The sequence below is a fragment of the Pseudopipra pipra genome, chromosome 17 (assembly GCF_036250125.1).
Source record: "Pseudopipra pipra isolate bDixPip1 chromosome 17, bDixPip1.hap1, whole genome shotgun sequence".
NCBI lineage: Eukaryota > Metazoa > Chordata > Aves > Passeriformes > Pipridae > Pseudopipra > Pseudopipra pipra.
This window is the reverse complement of record NC_087565.1, coordinates 2323127-2346348: the sequence shown is the minus strand read 5'-3', so window position 1 is coordinate 2346348 and position 23222 is coordinate 2323127. Positions and strand designations below refer to the sequence as shown.

At 43.9% G+C, this 23222-nt stretch overlaps 1 protein-coding gene across 8 annotated transcripts in view; it reads right to left on the bottom strand.

Moving 5' to 3' along the window:
• Positions 1-120: 120 nt before the first annotated feature.
• The window catches only part of EYA2 (EYA transcriptional coactivator and phosphatase 2), an 81733-nt gene continuing 58631 nt past the window's right edge, over positions 121-23222 (bottom strand). For 5 of the 8 annotated variants that reach the window (XM_064673689.1, XM_064673688.1, XM_064673687.1 and 2 more), the window contains 10 exons: positions 22886-23013; positions 22323-22406; positions 10929-11018; positions 6242-6300; positions 5280-5440; positions 4202-4316; positions 3469-3590; positions 2786-2886; positions 1348-1453; positions 413-978 (listed from right to left, as the gene is read on the bottom strand). In XM_064673689.1, coding sequence (XP_064529759.1) covers positions 941-978; positions 1348-1453; positions 2786-2886; positions 3469-3590; positions 4202-4316; positions 5280-5440; positions 6242-6300; positions 10929-11018; positions 22323-22406; positions 22886-23013 — 1004 coding nt within the window. In that variant the 3' untranslated portion in view covers positions 413-940. Of the gene's footprint in view, positions 979-1347; positions 1454-2785; positions 2887-3468; positions 3591-4201; positions 4317-5279; positions 5441-6241; positions 6301-10928; positions 11019-22322; positions 22407-22885; positions 23014-23222 lie in introns of all 8 variants that reach the window. The other 3 variants (XM_064673690.1, XM_064673694.1, XM_064673691.1) reach the window with 3 other exon arrangements.

The window sequence follows — 23222 nt, the reverse complement described above, 5'->3', positions numbered from 1 at the left end:
AGAGAATTTAAATGTTTTGGCAGCAAGATTAACAGCCCAGCCTTGAAAGGGGGAGTACATATTCCACACATACCTCTAGATCCAGCAGTGGTGGCAGAAAAGGCAGGTCATCTAGTCCCCCAAAATGTAAACATGTTTTTATTTAATGCCTTTCACTCATCACAAGGTACTTTTTCCCTGACCCCAAGACAGCAGTATAAGGCACAGTCCTCATACCATCTGGGCAAGGTTCAAAAACACAGCTACAGTTCTTACCAACAGTACCATGTGTCCTGACTACTCATGTACACAATATGATTCTTCCCCAGAGTTTGTTCTGGAGAAATGAACTATTAATTTAGAACAGTAAGACTTTCCCCACCCACCCACCCACCCACCCCAAAAAGCCAGATTAAAAACACAGGTACAGAGCTTAATACCAGAGTAATGAGATTAGTTCATAAATTAAAAAAATAGCAAAAAAAAAAAAAAATCAACAGTTTCACTCTTATTTTCAGAAGGTCCTGTGTGATGTGATGGACTGTGCAGAGACTCCTTGCTGTGTCCTCTTCCCCTTTCAAAACCAAGAAAGCTGACAGGGACACCCAGACTTGTAGCATTTGTTGTTGATGGCAAAAAGGCCATTAGAACTCTGTGCCTCCAACTTAGCCAGCAACTGCAGCATCCCAGCGACTGATCAGAAGGTTTTTCCTCTGTCCAAAGGAAGGAGGACTTGAGACAATGTTCTTTGGCTGCAAGTTCTTAAAGGCTTCCACTGAAAGGGTTCTCCTTCAAAAAAAAGAAAAACTGCAGTTGCTGCGGGATTATTTTTTTTTTACTGAGAAAATGCTGAGGAATAGGTGGAACCGCTGCAATAGTCTGAGTGAAGCCCTCCCAGTGCTAAGATGTTGGGCTCTGCTACAAATATTCAAGTTCCAAGGCGTGCCGAAGAGCTTCCAGGTCAGCGTGACAAGAGATTCTCCAGAATGGCATGTTGTGCTAGAGTGAAACCAAAAGAGGGGAATTTTTTGTTTTGTTTTGTTTTTGTATAATACTGAGATGAAAACAACTTTCTTAGTTTGCACCCTCAGGAACAGAGCTTTGTGCTTGGCCACCAGGCTGTCACGGTGCCACAGGCAAGGGGGCTCATCTGAGAGGGGAGGGAAGGGACAGGGGGAGGGAGGGGGAAGTGTCTCTTTGCTGAGCTGTGTCTCCTCTGCAGACAGGAAGACATATTCACAATTTAGGAGTCTCCTGCCTCACAAATGATGGAGGATGTGGGCTCACTTTCTGAATGTTCTGAGAGCACTTAGTCCCTTTCAACATGGGAATAACACTCCTAAGAATCTTTTAGCACTAAGAATTCACCTGTAACCACGCTGCTTCTGGATAAACAGCTTCCACAAAGCTTCAGAGAGCACATACTTCCTACATACATGACTGATGGAGATCTGCCTTTTCCAATTGTACCTACCTGTGTACAAAAAAACCTCCAATGGTTCCAGATGATTATGTTACAGAGGGTCTATTTACCCTCCTCTAATGTTTAAATAAGCTTCCCTTTGGTATGTTGGTATCAGTAAACAAATGTTTCCTTCAAGCTATTTGTCAGCGTGTTTAGAGAGAGCAAGCAAACCCAGACAGCCAAAGTGACAGAAATCCACTGCTCTGCAATTTTACTTTAAGGGGAAAAGTTATTTCCTTCTCCCTCCCCTGGTTGCTATTAAGCTCCTTCCATTAAATTATCTATTTTTCTTTCTTAAACCAGAAGAAAACTTGGCCTCCCAGCCACTCCTGTTGTCCAGCAATTACAGATCTATCACTCATCAGACAGGTGAAGTAAAATGACCCACAAAAGTGGAGATATTATCAGTGCTGTCAGCAAAACAGGGAAAGGCCTCTGCCTGTCCCCTCCCTTCCTTGTTTGTTTTTTTTCCCTGTATAAAACTCAGGTGTGTAGAAGCTTTGATTAATGAGTGTCATCAATCTAAGGAGGAGACAGCCCAGCAAAGAATGTGCTCTACTAATGGGAGAGCTGCTTAGCCAGGAGACAGGAGCAAGAGGCTCTTGGAATCCTGGCACAGGAGACTGGTGAACCTTCCACTTCCCCATGGAGGCAGAGAGCCCCTGCAGCCTTTGATGGAGTCCTGCTCACTGACCCACTGCCTTTGAAGTGTGGCACTGAGCTGTCACAAGCAGCAGGCCATTATCACTTCAGCCCAGTAGTGCATTTTGGACTCTCCCCTGACAGCTCCTTAACCCTTCATGAACTACAGAACCACCTGCAATTTTAGGCAGTTTTCCACAGTGGCTCCAGATATTGTTGCTTCCATTGGCCAGGGGAAATACACTATGAAAAACAGGGTTTCTGCTGCATTGGAGGCAACCTGGGGATAGAACATGTGCCCATCACCTTATTTGCTGGGATCCCTTTGTTCCTGGGCTTATGCAACCAAAAAGCTCAAATTTGCTTGGAAAGCCTTTGCAGGATCTTCAGTCAGAATGTGATACCAGGTCCTCCAGCACAAGGTTCAGCTGTATAAGCTGAGTTCCTATAATATTTCGCACATCACATGAGCTACACCATTAAAAATCAACTAGTTTGCTGAAGATGGGGCTCAGTTCCTTCATCCAGTCAGTTCCTGCATCCCAGCTGTCATGCAATGCTCCCAAAGCAAACACAGCTCTATCACATTTCAGGAGCACAGGACCCAGGATGCACAAAGACATCTTGCAAATAATGTCTGCCATTAACAAATTGTGTTCCTGTCCCTGTAAAGCCAAATAAGTGGCATTCACACTGTACCTTTTTTGCTCCTTGTTCCTCTTCAACACCATCTCCTATTACAATGTACACGGCTTTCCTTCCAAACCTCTGCATTATCCTTTCAAAGCAGCTCTCTTTCCCTAAGCAACACAAGAGAAGACACATTTTTTGATCTGCACACATACTGCAGGCAGAGCTGACATTCAGGAGCTAGACCTGGAGTTGTGACCTAACTGCTACATTCCATGTTTTCTTTTGGAATTGGAAAGTAGCTGAATCTCCACCTGAGGTGGACTCTCTCCATGTCATGACAGTTAACTCACATGTTCTTTATCAGCCAAGCACTTCCAAGTGCTGCCAGTTTTCCATGAACTTTGTGACTTTGATGTAAGAGGATCCAGACAGTGTTTCTGTAACAGGTACAACCAGACTTCCTTCGAGCTGGGTGCAGCTGAACATCCCACATGCAGTCAATGCTCCATAGGGTGGGTGTGTATCTATATATCAGGCTCACTCCTCCATGGAGACACCTGGAATTATTTTTTTTTCCAGTCTGTACTAGCCTAAGTGTAGGAGTCAGGATGTGCATTAGATACCTGTAAATATGGAGCTGAAACTAAACCTCACACATTGCTAGCTGTGATCAGGTTGGGTGGCTGTGCCTGACTTAGGGACAAAATTTCAGCCTGTCTTTGGTGAAGCCTAAGTCAGTTTACTCTTACCTGTTTTTGTTGCACTGTAAATGTTTTCAATGGGGAAGACAGTGCCCAGTCCATAGAGAAGCACTTTAGCAAGAGCTGGTATAAGCTGAGTTGTGGTGACCAACACATTCACACAGTTGGGCCTGGAAAACAAAAGTTGTCAGAAGTGGCAATCTGTGTTTCTCTCTTTCACTCTGGATTGAAAGATGGTAGGAAGCAAACCTTTCCTGCCACTGGAAGTTCCCAAGCCAATGGGGGATTATGCAGCCAGAGGCAGATAATGTGAGTACCAGAAATGCCTTTTGATCAGCTTAGCAGAACGAAAAAAACATAAACCAAACCAGCAGCAGTGATGCAGCCTTACTGAACACTTGCCAGGGTCTATCTGGTGGGAAATCAGACACCAAGTAGTAATGTCTGAGCTGGGTTCTTTGAGTGAAGGGGTTCAGGGACAGAAGGGCTCTTTTCTCCCTTTCCTCCTTTGTACATCTGCTCACACAAAAATGGTGCCACAGATGAGAGAGCCAATGAAAAGGCAAGGAAAAGGACTGTTTTTCTTTTGCTCAGTTCATCATCCCAAGCTCACCCCAACCCCTGACAATTCCAGCCTGGCAAACGTGTGCAGTCTGGCCTCCCACGGGCTTGGCCGGCGAAGTCCTACAAATGTGTCCCGATTTGTTTAGAGGGGGAAAACAAGGGAAGCAAAAGGAGCTCCTGGGTCAAACCTGCAGGCAATTCTTTGAGCTGCTCTTACCGGGAATGTATCAAGTTCAGCGCCTTCAGAGCGTGTGTGAGCCAGAGATCAGTCAGCGCCTCCAGTTCTGCTCTCAACTGCAGCCAGGTTTCCCTCTTAGGAGCTCCTATTAAACCTGTGGGCAGGGAAAGCGTCTTTGCAGAAGCACAGACAGGGAACTGCATGGATTTGTAAGCAGAATGCCAAAGTCTGTGCTCAGAACTCTCCCAGTGCCCATCCCTCGCTCCCGGTGCCGGCTGCTTCCCTCTGTGCCCTGCCACACATTCCCAGGCTGCAGCAGCTCAGCTTCCTCCCTCTCTGGGGAGGGGTTCAGCCAGCCAAGGCTGCAGGACCTCCCTGGAACACCTTCCTTGGAGTGAGCATAAAGCTTCTATGGGAAGTGAACAAGAGGGTGGAAGGACTGTGTAATGTGGGCAGTGACCTGGGCAGAGAGACACCTGAGGCCAGGATGGTTTGGATTCTCCTGAAAAGCCACGTCCCATTACCAGTACATGTGGGTAGGCTTGTCCTCCAACCAAAAAACAGGCTGTTGTGATACTCTGAGTTTTGCTTCTTTCTCCTTCTAGTCAGAGACCTGCACTGATGTTCTGAAAGAGAATCAGAGCAGGCTCTTGGAACAGCTGTCTGGGACTAGGTGAGATGAAGGAACCCAGGGCATCCTGATACCTGGTGGTATTGTTCTGGGGGGGAGTTACAAACAAACAAACAGTTTTGATACAAGAATGCTTGAGACAGACCAGCCATGTGCTCTGTGGAAAAACAAGCATATTTAGTTTTTAACTGTTTGCTTGCTTACTAAACATTCTGGAAAATCAGAGAAGGTTGCTTTTCCTGCCAAATAAATCACAAAATAAAGCCTCACACTTGTGACTTGAGTCCTTCTCACACCACCAAACCGGGTATTTTAGTGTGTCTCCTGCAAACCCTGCACAGAACCGGATTAAAGGATGACTGAGGAAACACCTCCTCGGCTCCCTGTGAAGCATTTTTATTGTGAGGCTCCCTACACCTCCTCCACAGATGTCCCTACAGGGTCACAAGTTTTTGGGGAGATGAAAGGCAGGCCACAGCCACTCACCCCCCACGTTGTTTTTGTAGGTGTTGTACATCTCTTTCACCCGACGGTAGCGAAAGGCCAATTTCCTCATCCAGTCAACTCCCCCGTGGACTCCCGAGCCCAGGCACAGGTTTGCACTGGCAGTGGAGCTGTGGAAGCCATCTGCAGAGAAGTTATACGTGCTGGGAGAGGGAGGAGGGAAGGGGAGAGGTCAGTGTAATTACAGGCTGTACAGCGCCAGCAGGGAGGGGAAACAACTGAAAAGAAAAATGGAGACAAGTGGCAGCAGAGACACACACAGGACATGCTGTACAGAACTGAAGTTCATCTTTGGCATAATTAATAGCACAGATCTAAAAAAATGTTCTTTTTCTGCACCCGTTTCTCACAATAAACCGTCCATAAAACCACAAATGACAAAGCTCCTTGTGAGTTCTGCACATTTCATTCTTGTCCCACGACTCTGGAGGCAACGCTTTGGGAAAGGTACATGGAATTGTACAGAAGCAGCTTCTGTGAACAGGATAGCCTGACTTACACAGGTAACAGTAATGTCTGGTGCAGGTTTGGTACGAGTTTCTACCAGTGAAACTCTCTGGCACAGCAAAGTCCAACTCCTCACTGCTAAGCCCATTCACTGCAGATTGGGCAGTGGGAAACCTTTCAATCTGGTTTTGGTGCACTCTGGCCACCTCTGTGACAACTGTCTGGTCAAACCACATCAGAAACTGGTGTGGTGTTCAACCTACCCTAATATTTCCCAGAGTGGTTCAAAGCTCAGGACAGTCAGGCCTTGACAGAAGGCACAGGCACGATAATGTGAGAAAGGAGACTCTGTGCTTCTGTGGGCTTGACAAAGGCAGACAGCACGGGGCCAGGGAGGGGATGAGAGTGCATGTTTGAGAATCACTGACCAGCCCCCCACTACTTGCAAACAGCTGGGGTCTACCAGACCTGCAGCTTCCAGCCCAGAGATCCCATACCTTAGATCCTGACCGTTATCATCTGAGGATACATCATCTATGTGGATCTGGTCACAGTCCTGAGAAGAGTATGAAAATAAATACAGCAGTGAGTAAATGTTTTGAAAAAGAAAAGTGAAATAACATAATGCAAAACTACTTTAATATTAAGGAGATAAAATCTTACACGTTGCTGGTACTGTCTGGCATAGTCTAGCCAGTTAACTGCTAGGGACAAGCATCACACAGCACAAAATATGAACAGAGAACGTGTGTGAGAGATCTGCTGTTATCTAAGGGCACAACGGCTCTTGAAAAACACAGCAAGCGGAACTCCTTCCTATGCAGGCAGGAGGGAGAGAGATGCTTGTGTTTCAGCCAGGAAAGCTGTGGTTTTTTCAACTCTGTATGCATGATAAGGCAGAAATTTGGCAGCCTTTCCCCCCGTGAGAATACTGCCTCAGACAGGAGGTGTGTGCCCACATAATTACAGGGGGAGAAGATCCGTCCCAGAGAAACTTCCAGAGCCGCCTGTCCTGTCCTGCCAGTGTTTTCCCAGGTTGTTCTGAGGGGGCTGAGCTTCCTCTGATGTGCAGGGAAGCTGGGCTGAAGCACTGGAGGCAGCATCCTTTCACTGCCCCAGCCACAGACACGTTTCAGGAATACTGTGTGTCAGCAATGAAGGAATCTGGGCACAGGGTATTCAACCAGAACATACACTTGGAGCTCAGCCTGCATGGAGTCTGTACTCTGATCTTATCTCCCCAAATTCTTCACTGTTTGAATGGTGGAGGCCCTGCCTCAAAAATGTAAGAAATGTTATTCCTTTGGTTTATTTCCTAGTCTTAGCATTAAGATTAGAAAGAGAAAAATCATGAAGGTTCCCCCACCACCTTAACTCTCCTCTCTCCAAGACCCTCGGGGGTGAGAACACAACACAAAGCCTGCAAGCTGATGAACACCATCTTTTGTGTTGCACTTGGTACAACAGGACTCTGAAATCAGAACAACTGCACCTAACCAAGGTACAGTAATTCTTCACCACTTCAGTGTTCTGCAAACCACAGAATTTGTTTTACCTTCCTTAAACAATTGTGAGTTTGATGAATTACTTTAAACCAGCCCCTTTCAAAAAAAGAATAAATCTCCAAACAAGTAACCAAACTTGCTACCAGTGGCAAAACATGACAGATAGTTCTTGTCCATAATGATAAGATTTTCTGCACCATTTATTTTAGATAATTCTCAAAAAGACACACAATTCTATCTTGTTCTCATCTCATCAGCCCTCTTATCAACCTATCACTGGATTGTATCTTTCTGTACATAACTGGAGCCAAGCAGCTGAACAGCAGATCTCTGCTGGCACCTCTCTCTCTCTCTCTTTTCCAACCCCCCTAAATTTTTAAGCCCCCCTCCCAATAGCTGCTGTGAACCACGCTGGGATAACAGTGATGCAGCCCACTCCACCTCGGTTGTACAATGCAGGGCATTAAGTCAGGGGAAAGGTATTTGTGGAGGGATCTGTTTTTCTCATTTGTGAATGAATTGTTCTGTACACTGAAGTGTGACAACAGTAGCTATCACATTTCTAACTTAATAAAATACCATGACACTCGGTGAGACACTACCTCATAGTCCTCTGGCTGAGCCTCTCCTGTTCCTGGGGGGAACTCAGGGAACTGGCTGCAGCAAGAATGTGCACCATGTTTTACTACTTGGTTACAAGACCAATTTTTCATTCTTGCAGAATTTCCTTGAAATCTTGGTGAGCAGGGAGTCAAGGCAGGGTATCTGGGCTGCTGAAGGGAAGGTGCAGATTGTTCCAGTGGAGGTCTCTGATGGTGACACATCCCAGTTTGCACATCCACTGATGTTCTGAATTGATACCCTGGGATCTCAGAGTGTGGCATATCCAGCCTGTAACTGAGTCACACGTGCAAGACCTCAGTCAACCCTCCCAGCTCTGGGCACTGAACTGTTCTGACTGCTGGGATATCTCTGGGTGCTGCACAACCTGCCTGCAGGTGGGACCAGACCCTCCTACCCACGTGTAAAGGAGCCTGAGCTAATTCAGCTTTGAATTGGAACTGCTGGCTTGGAGAGAGCCTCTGCTGCCTCCTTGTGAAATACAGGCTGTTCCTGAGGATATATGGAGGAGCTGCTTCTGTTCTCCCTCACACTCCCTCTGAATACTCTCAAGGTATTTTCATGCACACATGAAAACAACTAATGAGCACACACGGGTTCTATTTGTGTATCAGGACTGTGCCAGAGATTTTGAAACACCTCAGGGATTCACTGATCAGTGGAGCTTTCACCCCTCATTAGGTGTGGGGGGGGGTGTAACAGTTCCCACAACACAAAACCTCCAGGGATGACTCTGGAAGGCAGTAATTGTAAACACACTAATCCCCTCCTCTGTTAATTCCTCATCCCCTTGTCAGTCCTCCTGTCCTTAATACCTGTTTCCCAGAGTGTCAATCAATAATATCTCCAGAGGGATTGGGGGTGGAAGGTGCTATTCTTTAGCCATCAACATACTGTGAACAAAAGGCATCTGGGAGAAAGAGCACAACCCTGGAAAGCCCAGAGTTTGTATTTTAACTTCCCTGTGATTTACCAGCACTCTCTGGAGGGGATGGGCAGCATCTCCTCTGGTTCCTCCCCTGGTTCCACGTCAGGACCAAGGCCAGCCATGCTCTGGTTAGTTAACTCTGCTGGACCCCCCAGCTACCCCAACCCTGGCTGTGGATTTGTGCCAGAGAAACGTTCACCGTGTTTACTGCTGCCTGGTAAAAGAACTCTTGCTCTGGTCTCGAATGGGCAGCTCTCCTGCTGCTTCCTCAGTCACAGCCTCTTTCACTCTGCCCCAGCACAGAAGATGGTCAGAAATGGTTTCAGCCCTGGGCAGTTTTAGCTTGTTTTGTCTGGTACAGGCCAGCATTACACCACATGATGGTGCTAATGTATATGGTAATGCTTGGGGGTCTTCAACTGAATCTGCTCCTGTGCTGGTTTTTACCAATTCTTTTTTTTGTTTGTTTTTAAAAATAATATTCACTGCACTCTTTTTAAGCCTAGGACTCAGTGATGTATCATTCTTAACTATCACTTTGGGAACACCCAAACCTAACTTTTATTCATCATGCTGACAGAAGGAGTAGGGTGAGTAACTCTGGATGACTCTGTCACTGCAAATTCTTCCAAACTGAAATGGCTTTTTTTGAAAAAGTGAAATTCTGTAAGGAACATTTACTTCTCTTGAATTCTCTGTCATCCCTCAATTTTTTATTGAAAAGACTCAGCTAAAACCAAACCACCAGTGCCCAAAGCTGTAACTGACTGATAAATGTGCACAACTTGACTGAGGCCAGACAATTTGCTGCTTCATTTAAAGTTTTAGAGCAGTAAGTGAAGAAAAGTTGTTTTAAAACTGGTAATTCCTGCAAAAGTCTGGATAGGCAATGGGTTTCTGGAGGGTGGCTTTGTGCAGGACATGGAGCTTTGTTGCATCACATGTTGAGATCTGATGGGTGGTGGCTGTATATTAAGTATTATCATACTTATATTAGTGCCCTGGACTCCCAAAGAGAAACTCTCTTTTCTTTCTCCCTAAGAGAAGGATTTTTTTTCACTTTGTACTTGCTGTGCCCTCATCACAAACTCCCTCTCTGAAAAAAGCTGAAAGAGGAAAAATCTGTCATGTCAGTTCAGGTGCTACCCACTACTTGTCTTTGAAAGGAAATAAAAATTCTCAGCAAGTGAAACCTCAGGACTGTGAGGAGCCAGGTGGCAGGAAAGGTTGTACCTCCCATAACACAGAGGACCACAGTGCAATTAAGAAGTGAAGGAACCAGAAATTCTTGCTGAACTCATTAGGCAAAGAAAAAGTTCTCTCCTTTCATCTGGCACAGCAACAAATTCTTCCTTTTTCAAGCGAAAAAAAAAAAAAAAGAAGACCACAGAAGTCTGCCCAGGGGTGCCAGATTTCCCCCCCAAATGCCTCCAAGCAGAATTGTGACTCCAAGGTGCCCAGCACAGACCCCACCTCGCTCTGTACTGACCCATTCAGGCTCTACTGACTGCAAATGTGAACAGATTTTCATCACTGCTCTACAGCTGCTTCTCAGCTGGTGGCACAACTCTGCAACCATCACTTTGCTTGAATTTTATAACACATTCAAAAGGATTTCTGCTTCGTATAAGACACAGTCAGGTGTAAGGATTCTTCTCTCGGTCTTTTATGTTCTAACTCCCCCAGTTTCATCCTGCAGTGTGCCTGAGCTTGAGCAGACCTCCTGCTCTGCCTGTGTGTGCAACACAGCTTCCCCAAGAACAGGACCATTTTTAAAACCTCTGCATTGGCTCACAGCTAATTGCTACCTGCCCCATAGGATCTACGCTAATTTACCTTAATAAAATTATTAAATAGCAAATCTCAGGAGAAGCAGCAGCAACGTCCTCACTGTTAGATTTACTAAACCTACCAAAACCCATCACTGCTAGTGTGTATTTAGCAAAAAATTCCTCAACAGACTGAAGATGTCAAAGGGACCCAGTGAGAATGCTTCCAACAAGCCACCCAAGGCCCATTTCTTCAGGGTCCAAAAATAAAAACTTCTTGGCCAAAAAAACCAAGTTCGTAGATCACATGCAAATGATTAGAGAGAGAGAGATATGTTAAATAAAATAAGCAGCTACATACCTCCAGGTCATTAAAGAACAGATGTGTATCTGCAAGGTTGAAGATCATTTCTTCCATCATGAGACCAATCCGCACAGACGTCGTGGTGTCCTGGGGGGGGGAAAATCAGGGTTTTTTTCCACTCACTTTGATTTTCTCTTTTTGGGGACGGGGGTGGGAGATCTTAAAACAAACATATTCCTGTTTCTGAAGACACATTTATTTAAATAATTTGATTTCCCAAGTGTATCTTAACATTAACATGATTTTCACATTCTTTCTTTTGCTCTCCTTAGATAAACAAATCCTGTTCTTTGAAGGATGTCTATAACTCACCCTGACCAATAACAGCCCACATCCTTCAGATGATATAAAGATCCTTTAAACACCTGAAACTATATAAGAATAGTATATAAGAATGCTTCAGTAGGCTAGACAAAAAAATTGGTTTCCATCATTAGTGAATGGTTTGGGGATAGTTACAAGCAACAGGGTGCACAGAGGGTGACCCTTTCCTGCACTGTCCTTCAAATCAGTCATTTCATCCCCACTGAAGCTGCCTACTTATTAAACAGCATCAGCAGAGCTACAACAACCCCATCCTACCATGCAAACCCAATAATAACACAGTAAAATCCTTGTCCAATATGACTATTGGTGCTCAGGACAGCAAGCCTGCAGAGCCACCACTGCAGACGTAATGGCAGTTACACCCAAGTAACTGCATTGCTCAGAAATAGTAAAAAAAGACAAGATACAGCACATGAAAATGCAGGATGGGTTCATCTGTCCTTCCAGCCAGTGTTAGAAATGGCACTGCACCCAATGCTCCTGACTCTGCCTGTTTGCTCACTCTGCCATTTTCCTGCCCCCAAACAACTGACCTTCTTCCAAACCCACACCAAGAGCACAGAAACACACTGATGCAAACAAGGTTACCAGCAGCACATTTTCTTATTCGTTAAATACTTCAAAAACATGAGCAAAAATAGTCTGTGGTCAATTTGATAAACACTCATAGCTCAAAAGCATGTGCCTGTTCCAGCTAAACAACAACAGACAACTTGGAAAAAAAATAGGCATTCCCACAACAGGGTTTTTTTTGTTAATTCTTCCTCATTAGGTTGGGGATCTCTCATCTTTAAGTTCAAGTGGGTGGTTTTCCTCTACTGAAGTCACAAGCCATGCTAAAACAGGGCAGATTTCTGTGTAAGTCTCTAATTTTCTGCAGATTTCTGTGGAGTCCTGTTATTGTATGACAGGACAGTAATGAATTAACTGAGGAGCTCTAACAGGGAGCACAATGTTGGGAGGCTGAGCACATTTCAATCAACCTTTGTGGCAGAGGCTGTTGACATGGAGGGTGTATTACACACTAACCTAATTATTACGCATTCCTGGTGTAGTTCTCTTTAATTAGAGCAGAATGGCTGTGGTTTTAGCCATGTGTGTGACTCACAAGCACTCTGCCCATTAAAGAAAAGCTCTGTCACTCACGTTTGAACATGCCTGTTGCTGCCCCAGAAAGAAGGGCACTGTCTCCTCTGGGTAAAAAAAGTAAAAAAATTCAACAGACTTGCCTTGAACGTGTCTCTAATTTTAAGCCCCAAAGCTGCTCCCCTGACAAGGCACAGGGACACAGGAGTAACCAGGGCATCTCACTGTGGCCCCATGCAAACAGCACTGAATCGAATTTTACTACCCAGGTGTAGTTACACCAGGGAACTGTTCTGAAGAAAATACGCTGCTAGGAAGAAATTATTTTGTAAAATAGTTTTTAATGAAGCAATTTATTTTTATACATTTCAAGGATCATTAAGCCTTTAAAACTCTTTCAGGAAATCTCATTGGTTGGTACCTGTCATTTATCCTCTAAGCTTTGTCTTTAACTTTATTGGTATTAATCACTAATGGGGAGTGGGAAACATTTCCACAGTGTATGAAGTTACCTTCTCTTAAACTAAACAATATGGAAACCAAACTGTAGATGGGGGGGAGGGGGAATCTTTCTCTTGAGATACAGAATATGATGGAATGAAAACAAAACAGAAAAATGCATTTTACCACCCAGAGGGGAAGTCATCTGGGGAAATGATTTGGCATCACTGCTTTCACAGTATGGACATTTCCTCCCCAGCAAGGCAGGCTTCCAAGTCTTAAAGAGGCTGATAAAGTTAAAAGGCCAACCAGCACTCCCAGTATGACAGAGGTGTCTAGAGGCACCAGGCCAGGGTTCCTCAAGCCATTATTTATTTGCATTACTGCAGCACCTAGAAGCACCAGTCCCAGACTTGGACCCCACTGTGGCACAGGTGGTACCATCACTGAGTAAAGACAGGGTTGCTCTAGCTGTCAATTCAACTACAAATAAACAGGAAAATCAGACTGACAGGAGAGCACCAAAGTGATATGGGTGTCTCAATCAATGTGTTGTCCAAATTCTCTGTACAGTGGGTAAAATAACCTGAAAGAGAATTATGAAATTTGCCTGAAGGTGTTGACAGAGAGCTCTTGCCAGGCACAGAAATCCTGTGCCACTGAAGGACATCTCTGTGCTGCTGGGGATGCTACTGCCCATGCTGGAGCAGTGTGAGTTCAGCAGAGCAGCCTAAAGTTGCCACACTTGTACCAGTGGTCCCTGCTAACATGTCCTTCCGTAGGAAAAGTATGCCCTGGAGCCCTGGGAACAAGCTTCCTGGTTCACAGATCCAGCCAGTGTTTCCTGACGCATGTGAAGCCCAAGGACCACAGACAGCTTGAAACCAAATCTCCTCCAGGAACCACTTTTTACAGTGAAAACAGATTAATCTAAAAACTCCCCCCCCAGTGCTTGTTTAGTAACTCTAGAAGAGCGAGGCTCTCCCTCTGCTAATCCACGAGTCATGCTCTCACAAACAGGGACAATGAGAGGCAGGGATGGAAAACAGGCAATAAACTCCTTCTGTAAATAAAACCTGCAGCAGCACAGTGTATCCCCACTTGCCTCACCTCTGCCATGCACCAATGTTGGGGCTTCCCTCGGGGTCAAAATTAAACAGCTCCAAACTTTTAGTGTGAACCTCTGGTGCTCAGACATGAGCAGGCATTCCTGACCCTCCAGTGCACAGCTGGAACAGCTTCTCCCCACTGGTGGGGGGGGATAAGCACCAGTGCTCATTCTGGACTATTCATCCTTGAAGAGACTCATCACATCCCCCCTTCTCAATGCACCCTTCCCTTCTACAGAACAGGAGTCACAGTCTCACAGCTGCCCCTTTCTCCTTAGGGCACATCTTGAGGGAACTCAGACCTAAAAAGCCTCCAATCCCTGCTACTCCTTTATAAACAATGAAGGATCAAAAAGTGCAAAGAGCAAGGTAAGTCCTTTTTCAACATCTTCCATAAAAAATGTTTGCCCTGAAGAGCATCCTTGGACACATCTCTGCTGTTTCTCTCTTGCCTGTGACTTTCACCCGAGGCCTGATGGGCTACTGCATACTGCTGCCAGTGGCCACACCTTGTGAGCAGCATCATTTCTGCTTGTTTTGGGGTAATTTTGCTGCCTATTCAGCAAATAGTCCTAACTGGAGGAAAACACGGGCAACAGAAGCCTGTGGCACATGCTGTGAAGGAAGAAAAAAGTATCCAATTCACCAAGAGGGATTTTTTTCTTTCACATCCCAATGGCACAAGCTGACACATTTGCTCCCAATGTTGTTTTCAAGCTGGCCAGCTGCATGCACTGTTTCTAATCCTTGAACTAGTTCTGTGCACGTGAAGTGAGTTTTTTTAAAAATTACAATTTGAATTCAAGTATGTCCTCTGAGCTGACATCACCCCACCCAAAATTAATTTCTGTTTCCGTTTTCATTTTGACCCCTCATTTCAAGTAACAATATGACAGAAGATGTCTAAAAGGAGCTTGCTGAAAAGCCTTCAGTTTGTCTGTGCTTAAAGAGGATTTCCACAAAAACTGGAGGTGAGCAGAGAACAAATATTCCCCCATGACAGCAAGGGGGGAAAGTTTCACCATGAGAAACTCTGACTGGCCTGTATTCTAGCAGAGCAAAGGGGATGCAGGATGTGCATGCACACCCAAATTAGGGTACAAATAGCTGCCAGCACGTTCCAAAATGGACTGTGTTGGTCTCTAGATCCTTTTCCAGGAGCTACCCTGCCCAGAAGCCTGCACTGCTGCAGTCACACCTCAGACTGCAGCACCAGCACCCTCCCAAAAGGCTCCCTCTTAAAACATTCTTCCCACTGATCTCCCGCAACACAGAGACTTCACAAACTGCTTATACTTGCCCTAGAATATGCATTAAAAAGGCATGTACTTGTTAACACCTGCAGCCACCACTAATCCAGTTGGCTGCCTGTCCACAGCCAGTGCTCCCCTCCTGCACACTGTAATTTGGGAAGGAAGAGGGAAGCATCTTATCTCTGGCAATCTCTCAAGTGCAAGTCACTCCTGCCTCCAATCCTGGATCCAAAGCCCATTCCAAGCCTCTGCCCTGCAGGTACCCTGTTCAGACTTGCAGGCCATTAGCAAAGGGGCAAAACTGGCTCCTCTGAGATGGAGAACAACTCAGCCTGTTGTCTGGCTCTGCCTCCATTCAGCAACGTGACAATTAACTCGACATTCAAATTGTCAGGACAAAGTCATTCTGAGCGTGGATCTTGGATTCAGACACCATCACTTCCCTTAAAAAAACCCCACCAAAATAAAGCCCTGGTATTTTCAACTAATCACTCTTTTAAATCCCTGCCAAATACCTATTTATGCCGTGAGCAAATAATTACTTTTCTACAAGGAAGAAAGTATTAATTAAAAGTATTCATCAGACTCCTATTCTATAGGGTTTACCTGCCACAGGTGTCAGCCAGAGGTGAGAGACGGATTAGTACACAATCAAGGGCTTTCCAAGTTAAATCTCCTCCTTGTGGTTAGCTGTTAATAATGTTGTCACCAAAAGAAAGAATTTAATAGTTTTAATTGGGTTTAATTACTTGGGAACTCCTGGAAAGTGGACCAGCTTGGTTCTAGTATAAAAATGATAATAATAATCAAAAAAGCAAATATACCAATACCAGGGCCACATGTTTGAACAAAAAAGGGTCTGTGAGAATAACCATTCTTTTGCTGTAACATTTTACACCTTGATCAAAACCTGAGGCATGAACAAGACTTTCCCATAATAATGGGATATTAACCATGTGTATCAGTTCTAGTTCAAGCATCCATGTCTTTTTGAGGAAGAAAACACATTTAGCTCTTTCACTAACTACCCTTAAGTAGCTTAGCTTGCAATTTTATCTTTTTAATAACACAGAGCCAGACTGAGCCTCTCAGAGCTTTTCCAGCAAGGGAGTGGGTATTTGTGAGAAAAATTGTTTTAAGTAATGAAAGTAGCTCAGGAGCTAAAAGCCATTTTCAGAAGTGATTTACCTAAGGGACTACACTTCAGGCTTCTTTAAAAAAGGATCACCCCTTTTCAAACAGAATCACTCAGCTTTTCAGGGCCCAAACTTTTTCCCTCTCAAAATGAAGATATTGTTCCCCAAATACTGATATATCCAGGTTTATTAGACAACCTACTGAATTTAAATTAATAGTATCCACAGGTATGTGAAAAGTCCGTGCTAGATGGAGAGCAAATATAATTTAACCCCTTTTCTTCAGACACCTTTTCACCCTTACTGTGATTTAAGGAGTGTTTCCAATATTTATTGAAAGACTGTCTTTACTGTCATGTATCTGTTCACATATGGGTGGGGAATTCACCTTGGAAATTATTCCAATAAGCAAATGGGCACGTAGGTCACTAAACCCTCCCATTCAAGAGCACATGGAGATTGAAAAGGTTCTCCTCCTTCTCTACAGGAACCACACTTAGGGTCAGGCAGCAACAATTACAATGATTTATCCCATGTCTGAACTCATAAAATCCAAAATGGATTCCAGTCCCATGGTAGTATTGTACTTAAATACAGGTTAAAAGCTGGGCCATGATGTTTGAGGATAAAAGGCAGCAAAAGGTTCATGACCAAAAATAATTCCTTTGTACTATACATGGTATAAGTTTCAGAAGAGGGAGTGGAATTTAAACCAAACTGATCTTCATTTCCTTCCCCTCCACACAGGAAAATCACTGCATTTCGATATGAAAGTCCCTGATAGCTCTGTGAAAACCCCAAAACTCCTGGAAAGCTTGGTGGAGAAACACCTCCTGGAGTGGAACCCTCAGCACAATGGCACATTTGGCTCATGCAACTTCCTAAAACAAGTCAGTTCCCTTTGTTGCTTTTTTTTTTTTTAACTCTTTTTCCCCAACTGGAAAGCAGGTTGCCTTTCCTCCTCCTTGTTTAATAACCCAGCATTGTTTCTGACATGTTATTTTATGTTCAAAATGATCCTTTAATGGTTCCAAATGCCACATGTGCACTTTGTTCAGAAACCCCCCCCGTTCTCCTAAGCTGCAGAACAAGAGGTTCCATCCCCAGGAGCTCCCAGCACCTCCCCTGCCCACCCCCCAACCTGCTGGGGATGTTCCTGCTGCTGCTTCCCATCAGCCAGCACAGATGACAAACACAGACCCCTGCTCCTGAAATACACCTTTGAAACAATCAGATGGCTGGAATTATTCACCCCCTCCCTCCTCTCCAATAATGAGCTAAATAATTGATATAGCAGCATGTCTAAAGTAACAGACTTCTTTATTACCTGCAGTGATTGAATGCTTTTTTAATTTAACTTAAAAAGGCATTAAACACAAGGTTTAGCCTCCAGTGGGTAAAAAAATCTCCGACTTCCTCAGAAAATCCTTTCCAAATTGTATTCATCTTGACTTAATCCATGATCTACTGAGTGAATTAGGCTCTATTTGTTTTGAAAATCTATTTTATGGAGTTCCAAGGACTGTGTTTTCCTTAGGAAGGGCTTATTCTGCCTTTCTGACCAGGATGCCTGCAAGCAGCCCTCAGCATAGGCCTCTGCAGGTTTTTAACGTCCCAAGGTGCCCCACACATATGACTAACAAAATGTAAATAAACACAGCTGAGCCAGTAAGAAATTGGAAGGTTTTCTCATTAAAGAAATAAAATAAACAGATGTCCTTAAGCACTTTGGCTCATGTTTGTCAAAGGAATGGAAAACTCTCAGATGTTTGAACAGCAGTCATGATATAAGGCCACATCTCAAGCGAGAGAAGAAGGAAAAAAGCGACTCCATGGCACTTAGAATTAACTAATAGTTCTCAAGGGAGGCCCCTTTTGATTTGAACCTTAGCAACTTCTACAAATAGTTTTTAACAGCCGAGCAATAAAATGGGGTTTTATTCCTTCTCAGTTTGTAAAGTAGTAAAGGACAGACTCGGCCATTAGAAGCATGAATCACCATCAGATTTGATTAAATCCCCACGGTGTTTCACTCAGGTCCTGGCTTTAGGGTCCTGTGAGAGAACAAAGCAGGGAAAAGCACAAGCTACTTGAGGGATTCACTGAAAGCAGGGGAAAAAAGGTGAAATTAAAAAATCAAACCTAGGGTTTTACAAGGATCTCCAGTAGAGCCAAGGAGGAACTTTTCAATGACTTTTTTTTTTTTTAATTGGAAATTATAATTCATTTAAAGGAAAACTTTTTTTAAGAACATACAGCTGCCAGTGAAACTGTTGAGGAATAAGGTTTCCTAGATCCATAAAATCATAACAAGACAGGCCAGTTCACAGTCAGCCAGCACAGAGCAGCTATGGCATTTGCTTAAATGCTAGAAAATCATGTTTATGTCCTGTCCTCAACTGGGCATCTCAGAAATTGCTATGGTTCTTAAAGGGAATTTTATAGATCTGAACTTGCCAAAGTACTGATGAAGATCCAACACAAATCAAGAATTTACACTGTCCTATGCATTCAGTTCTGTAAGTTCAGGCCAAGATAAAATCCTTGTGATTGGGTTCCAGGATTTCAGAGTATCTTTCTTGCACATAAGGATGAATTTTAACTCCAGATTTTATTTTACTCATAATTCATTTGGACACTACAATCCCAAGAAGTGTATACCAACACACAGCCACAGCAGAACACGTTCTGGGAGCAACACAAAATACTAAGGAAAGGTATTACCTTCACACACACCTCCCAGTTAGGGAATGCAACACACCCTGTGCCCCCTTTTCAAGGATGCTAATCCCTCAAAAAGTGTGAGAATGAATCCTTCAAATTTCTCAGACTGAAAGAGATGCAGAAGTTTTTTATGGTTTAGACAACACAGATTATGGAATAAACTTAAAAATATCTCAGGAAAAGAGGAAAAGACTCATGGACTTTGGCTCAGGAGAGCATGCAATGTCTTCATATTTTTTCTGAATTAATACCACCAAGAGAATCTTTCTGTGTTCACCTACCTGCTTCAAACAAGTCCCTTGAGTTTTACCCAGCTTGTGGGAAAGCCCAGCAGCCTGTTATGGATTTTGAGCCATTTCTCCCACTATGTTTAGTGAGTGATTTGGGGGGCAGATCCCTGCAGACATAGTAAAGACTGCAGCCATCTCCCTGAGGAGCTCTATTCTACACACCTGAAGGGATTAAAAAGTCTGGAAGGACAGCAGGATAATCTATAATGGTCTACACCTGCTGTGGTCTCTGAGCACATGGTAAATATTCTGCAGTCATGGTGGGATCAGAGCCCTGCAGAAGAGGTCTTATAAACCCTCCTGAACATAATACCCAGGGTTAACTGCCTCTGGAGCTTTGGGGGGGGGTTTGCTTTTTCTTGTCAGAAGGCTTCCTGCTGAGAAGCCACGGGTGCAGAGATGTCCTTGGGTTTGAGAGCTTTGTGCCCCCATCCCTTGGACCATGTTGGGGCAGGGATGCCCCCACTCAGCTGTGGGCAAGGAAGAAGCAAAAGGAGATGTGAATGTGCAGGCTCTGACTGCCACTACAGAGGTTATACAGCAGGGACCATCTGGCAAAGACATTAAGACCCAATGTCAGAGGACTGTGCAATCCATGGGCCAGAGTAAAGAGTCTGGGCAGAGCAGCCCAGGCTGGGCTCTGCATTCATGCTTCAATCTTGAGTAAGTTTTGTGTTTTAACTGCTACTGATGCTGTGGGCAAAGCATTTTCTAAACACCTGAGATTAACCCTCAGTGCTCTGAGGAGTCCACATCTACAGCAAGAACCACAGTGGTTTCCCTCAGAAACCAAAGAAAAGAGAATTTTCGCAGGAAATCCGGTCAGAAAACATACACTGATGCATTAACAGTTAACACTTGACTACAACTGATAATCCTCTTTGTGAATTCTGCCCCTCCTTTTTTTTTTTTTTTTTTAATTATTTTTTGGACAGCTCCTTCTTGCTGCCATCACCAAGGAAGAGGCAACACACAGAACCATTTGAGATTTTGTCACTAAAGAACAAAGGAGTTTAGACCCAAAACTCTGAAGCTGTGGTTGATGTTCCTCCTCCCATCTTCCCAAAAAAATCACCCCAGAAAGAGGTGTTATTCTTCAGCTTGAACAACTTTATAGACTAATTCTCTGAGCATCTGCACAGCAGCTCTACAGGATGACACTGGGACATAAATGTTGGTCAGGGGAATGGTCAAGATCCTATAAACTGACATGTTTCCTGGAGGAAGACATACTGAACCAAGATCTCCACATGTGAGGTTTAATTATAAGCATGTGCATGCCTATATACAGGCACATGACTATTTTGTGATCAGTTATGGACAAAAAAAAATAAGAATTTAGGTCTTGACACTTAATTTACTTCGAGATTAGCACTTCCTATGCTACTGAAGTAAGAGATTATGAAATTATTAACCTCTGACTCTCTGTTTCACTTGTACCTGATAGTTTTGAATTGTGTTACTGTTTAACACTTCCCAGGGCAGCCTGTCTGAATGTGCTGTATTTCCCTCTTGGTTTAAGGTCTGTTCCAAAGCCCACCAAAGCTTCTGGTTGTCTTTGGATCAAGCCACCAGACTATAACACTTTTATAACACAATCATTTCCCTTACAGGAAAGCCCTGAGGAATTAATAGTGAAGAAACAAATGAAGAACTGCAAAAAAAAATCCTTCTGAAGAAGTTTCTCAAGGAGCCTGTTGTAACTTAATAGTAAAAGGTGATTCATTCATTCACTCAAAAGAAAATATTCCTGTTTGTATCATTCCTTAAATTGGCATAAGAGAAACGGCCAACGGAAGTTTTGTCATTTTATAGATTTATACAGAGGTTTTCCGAAGCAGACAATTGTTTCCTGATCCTGCCTAATTCTTTCTGGTCTCTGCAGGCAGCAGGTTTGAGCTTACACAGGTACACCTCCCTCACCACGTTCCCTGGGAAAAGCAACCGCTTCAATCGCCCCATCGGAATAAATCCCTGCCTGGAAACAACGTGCTTGGTTTTCAGAGGGTGCTGTTAGAAGTGTTAGCAGCATTCCAAGTGCTGCAGTAGACTTCCACACCACAAACACCATTTTATATCCTTTACAACTGTGCACATCTAACAGCGAACAATAAATCTATCTCACTAATTACACGTTCAGCTCGTTACAACCATCGTAAAAAAGTACAGCTGGTAAAGCCATGAAATGATGTCAAATCATATTTCTGCCTTCTTGAGAGAAGCAGGGCTATTTTCCAGTCTCCTGATGAAGCTGACTGTTCAAAGCCATGTGTAGAAACAGCTGCCAACTAGGTCATCCACTTCTAATTAGGTAATGATATTGTCTTTTTTCCCACCCGTTTAAAAGTGTTTGACATTCTGTAATCCAAAGTGACTTGAGTGTTTATCATAAAAAGCTGCCTTAGAAGAAACTGAAGCACCTGGTACTAAATCCAAAAGCCAGAGGTTTTCTCTTTAGCAGCCAAGTTCAGTCTGTTCAGCCACAGATTGAGTTACCAAAAAAAATGGAATTGCCTGCATTTCAAGGGGGGGTATCTAAAGTAAGCACAGCTAGATATGGTTCCTAAATCCCCTTAAAAATGTGAGCTTCAGCAGCTATGTGGGAAGCAGAGCCAGTGTTCTTCATGGCAACCTAGACTGACAAACACAAAATCACTCTTACCAAGTTGTCTGAGATTCATAAGAAAACACTGGTCTACCAAAAAATGTGTTACCTCATTCAGGCTAAAGTTCAGGCTGTCTGGCTGCCTGATGCTCTTTCTTGCAGAAGACAGACACTGAAAGACCATCCCCATCCAGCAGCAGCAGCTGAGCTTTTTGAAAAACGAGGGGCTACTTGCAACGTGAAAAGGGAGGTAAATTAAATTCTCACATGTTGGGAGGAAATACCACAGGACACATTTACACAAACACGTCTGAATAAAAGAGGCAGCACCTGTTTGAGAAGCTGCCTCGTCAGCTGCCCCCACAGTTCCCGATGCAATTTGGCTGGACAAGCAGTAATGCTAAAAAAATTGAATTTTACCTTCCCGTATCTGGACGCGAAGGTTCCCGTGAGTAAGGAGTGAAAAATAATTATCGTCTCATCCAAATCCCACACAAACACACGCTGCGATGACAGATGGGGTGGAAAAAAAGAAATATAGTTACACATTAAGCAACTGCAGGAATAGGTTCAGTCAGCAAATATGTCCTGTTGGACTGCTGAGCTTTTTAAGATCTCGAGCCCATTTGGAGCGCTGACTGTAGATGCTCTGTGAAAGCAGGCAAAGGGAAACATCAGGAATTTTGGAACTATGTGTGTGCTGCTCATCCTGAGAGCCTGCTCAAATCCCAACCACTCCAATCCCTCGTTGCACATCAAGTCAGGGGAACAAAACAGCAGGCTCAGAAAAAGCCCAAAGGAAAAGAAGTGTACACAGGAAGAACAGTTTGAGGTGCTGATAACATGGAAATTAAGCGATTGTTTTGACTACCTATGTCTGCAGGTTTCAGTTATAGGATTTTATTCTGTCTCTGGGATTTGCTATGAGATGCAACTGTTTATCTTTGCTGGATTTACTAAGGAATATAAATTCAAGTTCTTACCTCGATCTCACTGTCAGCAGTAGGGGAAGGATCGTTGCTCCTTTTTGACCGGGCTCGTACTTTGCCATCTGACCCCCTGTGATGTCTCTCTGTTTCTACATCTTTTGCTGGTGTTGTTGAATATTCCCCTATTGGGAAAAAGAAATTCCATTGTAAACTTAAATTTTTGCACTGTATCACTATAATTAAAGCATGAAATCTTTCAAAGGAGAGCAACAAAAACACTGTGACAACATCAAGAGAAAATCTTACTCTTTCCACGTCAGCAGCTAACACTGTTGGAGAAATAAGTTTTAACTCCTAAGACTTGTTAAAGCAACTTCAAAAATCACCAAGA